The 5,009-nt window shown below is 36.8% G+C and overlaps 1 protein-coding gene across 1 annotated transcript; it reads right to left on the minus strand.

Annotated features, from left to right (window-relative positions):
* Positions 1-3,460: 3,460 nt before the first annotated feature.
* On the minus strand, positions 3,461-4,399 carry LOC119047413 (olfactory receptor 4S2-like). Its single transcript, XM_037142851.2, has one exon. The coding sequence runs from the start codon at positions 4,397-4,399 to the stop codon at positions 3,461-3,463; it is 939 nt and encodes a 312-aa protein (XP_036998746.2).
* Between the last annotated feature and the right edge of the window lie 610 nt (positions 4,400-5,009).

Here is a 5,009-nt window from a genome sequence, read left to right on the forward strand (position 1 = left end):
CATTTCTCTTAATCTCTCTATTGCTGGCCATGAACACCATCATCTTTCTTATCTGGTGTCCTGGCATCCTAAACATGTCAGAGATTCTGGGAGAGAAGGCTTTGTATTTCTCCTGAGTATTCCTCTCAGTTGGTACTTTAGAGTTAGCCTTCTCTACTCTGCCAAATCAGTTATCATGCTTTTGTCTGTTCTTCTTCAAACATTTGTTGGAATTTTTTATCTGCATCTAACATCAGTCTCATTTTCTTTGTTCTTGTGAGTCTAAACTTTTTCCCCTTTTGTATTATTATTATTATTCCTATTATCATTTTTAAATTCTTATGAATAAAAACAAAAACTAAGGGAGTGGGGGATGGTAAAGGGTAAAAGGAGTCATAAATAGTAACAGAAGAAGATCTGAGTTTAAGTGGTAGGCACACAATGTAATACACAGGTTATTTTAGAATTATACACTTAAAACCTATATAATTGTACTAACCAATGTCACCCCAATAAATTAATAAAAAAGGAAAACTAATGTAGCCTGCAATTTTAAATATATCTTCAGTGCACTTATATTTATTTTTTAAATTAGATATTTAAAATGAGGATAAAATGTTCTTTTGGGGGGAAAGCAATGTAAAAAAATAGCTTTAGGAAAATACAACAAAATGGTGATTGCATATGGAAAGGTTGAAGGGGCAGATTATTCATTTTAAAGAGTTTTCAAAAGTTCTACTCACCAGCCACTGTTAATATCATACCAGCTGCAAAGGAGAGACTGGTAAATGCAATATTTTAGTGCGGTCACCATAAATAATGTCAAGTCTCTGTTACTAAGGGTGAAAAAGAACAATGGTTGTTGGGGTGACAGGCAGCAGACTGTCACAAGCAACTACTATGCATCTGTGCCAGCTCTGTGCCATAAATAGGGAATAAAAAGAAGAGATATGTTATTTACATCCTCAATATAGGGAAATGAGATAACAATCCATTAAAAGCCAAAAACCAGAAAACAGTGTTGGATACCATTTTATAAAATATATATAAGAATTCTTTTTCTTTAAGTTTCCCTTTCTATGTTTTTTTAAATAATAACACTTTTCATTTTACTTTTTTCTCCCTAAGAAGCTAAAGGAGTTATTTACCTCTGCTTTCCAGGAGACTTTCTTTCTTTTTTTTTTTTTGTTTCAAGTTCTTTTTTTTATTTAATTATTGTTCAAGTACAGTTTTCTGTCTTTTACTCCCATCCCAGCCCACCCCCCCCCAGGGCTCCCCATCTCCCTCCCATTTCCATGCCCCTTAGTTGTTGTCCATGTGTCCTTTATACTAGTTCCTGTAAATCCTTCCCCTTTTTTGCCCTGAAATTCCCTCCCCTCTCCCCTCTGGTCACTGTCCCCCTGTTCTCTATTTCAGTGTCTTTGGTTATATTTTGCTTGCTTGTTTGTTTTGTTGTTTAGCTTCCTGTTAAAGGTGAGATCATATGGTATTTGTCTTTCACCACCTGGCTTATTTTACTCAGCATAATGCTTTCCAGTTACATCCAAGCTGTTGCAAAGGGTAGGAGCTCCTTCTTTCTTTCTCCCTTTCTATGTTTTAAAAAAGATTTTATTTATTTATTTGTAGACAGAGGTGAAGGGAGAGAAATATCACTGTGTGGTTGCCTCTCACACCCCCTACTACTGGGGACCTGGCCTGCAACCCAGGCATGTGCGCTGACTGAGGACAAAACAGGTGACCCTTTGGTTTGCAGTCTGGTGCTCAGTCCCCTGAGCCACACCAGCCAGGGCACATACAGGAATTCTTAAAGCTTATAGAAAGCAAATGTTGGATGAAAGTAATCAGGGCAGACTGATTGAAAGGGCAGACATATCTTGAAAGATATGCCATAAAATAAGATCTGAAAACTGCCTCAGGACAAAAAATAATGCCTTTTCTGAAGAGCTGAGAATACTCAGCTGCTTTCCAACTTTACTAAGAACACAAGAAAAAAAGTGTACTTAATCCATTTTGTCCCTGAATATTAATGGTATATGTAATTAATCTATTTTGATTAATAAAATATTAGTAAACATTTTGAAAGAAACTATTTTAACTAAAAATTTATAATAGAAATACATCTCTTTGACTCAGTCATTTCAGTACTTCAAATGTCAAACCTTTTAGTTGCTCTAATTATTCTACTCCATGTATTGAAAAAAATACCCAAAACACTAATTTGAAAGAACATAAGCACCCCTATGTTCATTCCAGCGTTATTTATAATAACCAAGATATGGAAGCAGCCCAGGTGTCCATCAGTGGATGAGTAGATAAAACAACTACGGGACATTTACATAGTGGAATACTACTACTCAGCCATAAAAAAAAAAGAAGAAGAAAATTTTACCCTTTGTGACAGCATGGATGGACCTAGAGAACATTATGCTAAGTGAAATAAGCCAGCCAGAGAAAGACAAATATCATATGATTTCACTTATATGTGGAATCTAATTAACAAACTTAACTAACAAGGAAAATGGGGACAGACTCATGGATCAACAGCAGGATGACAGTTACTGGTAGAGGAAGGTAAGGGGGTGGAGAGATTGGGCAAAAAGAAAAAAAGGACTCATGAACAATAGTGTGGTGAGTGCAGGGGAGAGGAGGGTATAAGAGGGTTAAGTGGTAATGAAAAAATACAATAAAAATTTTTAAATAAGTAAGATTATTTTCAGTAAAAATAATATAACACTGGAGTGATATAGAATATTTCATTTCTTCAATAGGATCACTAACAAAGATTGCTCAAGACCAAAATATGTAAAATGTTCCTTTCTACACCCCCCACCTGGTACAGAAACCATCATTATGCAGTTTGTCAGTTTAAATTAACCCCTTCCTAGGATGCAGTGTATATTTCTATGTCTGCATTTTCTACATTTGTTATATTGTTATAATTATCTCTTTATGAATCTATTTCCCCTACTAGATTATGCAATATTTATGACAAAAGACTGGGGATGGGAGGGGGCAGAAGAGAGAGAGAGAGAATGAGAAGACAGCTCCTGGGACGTTGGACTTCTGTTTTTAGAAAAAAATATTCTGATTACTCAGAGATATATGCCTATTTCTCTTGTAAACCCATTCTAAATCATTGAATGATGGCTAAAGAGTGCTGGGACTCTTGCACTGAAGGGATCTAAATGAGATACTGAACTAGGAGTGTTTACTCTCCCACTCTAGAAGAGAAAATAAACCTTCCTAGCATTAAAAGATTTAAGTTTAGCCACCTAAAGGCAGAGAAATGAAATAGCCTCAAAGTATCCTGTTAAACTAAAAGTATGAAACAATTGAATTTTAGAGACTATTTATTTTATTGTTCAATTACATTTGCCCCCATTTCCCCCCTATTACTCTCCTCTCCCTATTTTAAAATAATTAATAAGTTAGGGGTGACTGAAGGTATTAGCCAGTTCTCTGACTTTGCACTTCTGACAATCTATCCACTCAGCTTTTCCCCCAGGGAGACCTTGCGAGTCCATAGCCATTTCACGGCATGCTTTACATCCTCATTCCTCAGAGTATAGATGAGGGGGTTTAGCATTGGGGTGATGGTGGTATAAAACACAGATACAGCCTTATCCAGTGGGAAAGTAGTGGATGGGCGGAGATAAATAAAAATACAAGGGACAAAGAAGAAAGTTACTACAGTAAAATGAGACCCACAGGTAGAAAGAGCCTTGCGCCGGCTCTCTGCAGACCGCTTCCGAAGACTCAATAGAATGACAGTGTAGGAGGCCAGAAGAATGAGGAAACACCCCAGGGAAATGAGACCACTATTGGCAACCACCAACATATTTACCAGGGTTGTATCAGCACAGGCGAGTTTCAGGACAGGGTGGACATCACAAAAGTAGTGGTCAATGACCTGAGCATTGCAGAAGGGCAGCTGAAAGGTCAGGAGGGTCTGAACTAAGGAATGGCCCAGGGCTCCTATCCAGGACAGCGAGACCAGCACGACACAAGCGCGGGCACTCATGATGGTGGTGTAACGGAGAGGTTGGCAGATGGCAGCATAACGGTCAAAAGCCATGACAGTCAGAACAAAAATCTCAGCACAACCAAAAAAGTGGAAGGTAAACATCTGAGTTACACAGCCCCAGTAGGAAATAGTCTTTTTGTCAGAAATCAAATCTGCAATCATCTTGGGTGCGGTGGCTGAGGAATAGGCAATGTCCACAAAGGACAGGTTACTGAGAAAGAAATACATGGGTGTGTGGAGCTGGGCAACAGAGAAGACTATAAGCAAAATGAGCAGATTTCCCACCATGATCACAATGTAGAAGAGGAGGAACAGGGCGAAGAACATCAATTGCATTCCAGGATCTTGGGAAAGTCCTAGGAATATAAACTCGGTGACGTTGCTGGTCACTTCCATGTGGCTCCAGGTAGGAACTGGTGGAGTGGCTCTGGTTCTCTGCAAAAATAAATAAATGCTTATAAACCATTTTAAGTGTGGTAAAGCATAACAAGAACAGTCTTGTTAGAATATATGTGTTGCTAAATATAGGAGAGAAAATCACTCATATTTCTTGAATATAGTTAATGGATATTTTTCTCATTAATTTTCTTACCACATAATGAACTTACATTTGATTTTCTGTTACATTCAGATGTACAGTTCCTTTCTCCCAACCAAGAACCTAGAGAATATAAATTTTTCTATTAAATTTAATGGAGTTTTTCAGATTTTCTCTCTCTCCCTCTCTCCTCCTCTTTCTCTTGTATCAGAAATTCTCTTTGAGAAAAAATTTTTTAATTAATTATTAAATGGATACATTAATTTTGAAGCTGGAGGTAAAAGCAAAAAATCAGTATCTGAGATATGATCTCTAAAATTCCTAGCTAAGTCTTTTTTGATATTTTATATATAGAGAGAGAAATAAATTTTTAAAAGACTAACATTCTATTCAATCAAATAATAAATACTCCATTTTCAGTTTCTAAATTAGGTTGGAATTTTAATACAATTAAGACATTCATTTCAA

The sequence above is a fragment of the Artibeus jamaicensis genome, unplaced genomic scaffold (assembly GCF_021234435.1).
Source record: "Artibeus jamaicensis isolate MK-2021 breed Jamaican fruit bat unplaced genomic scaffold, CSHL_Jam_final contig_888, whole genome shotgun sequence".
In the NCBI taxonomy this organism is placed as follows: domain Eukaryota; kingdom Metazoa; phylum Chordata; class Mammalia; order Chiroptera; family Phyllostomidae; genus Artibeus; species Artibeus jamaicensis.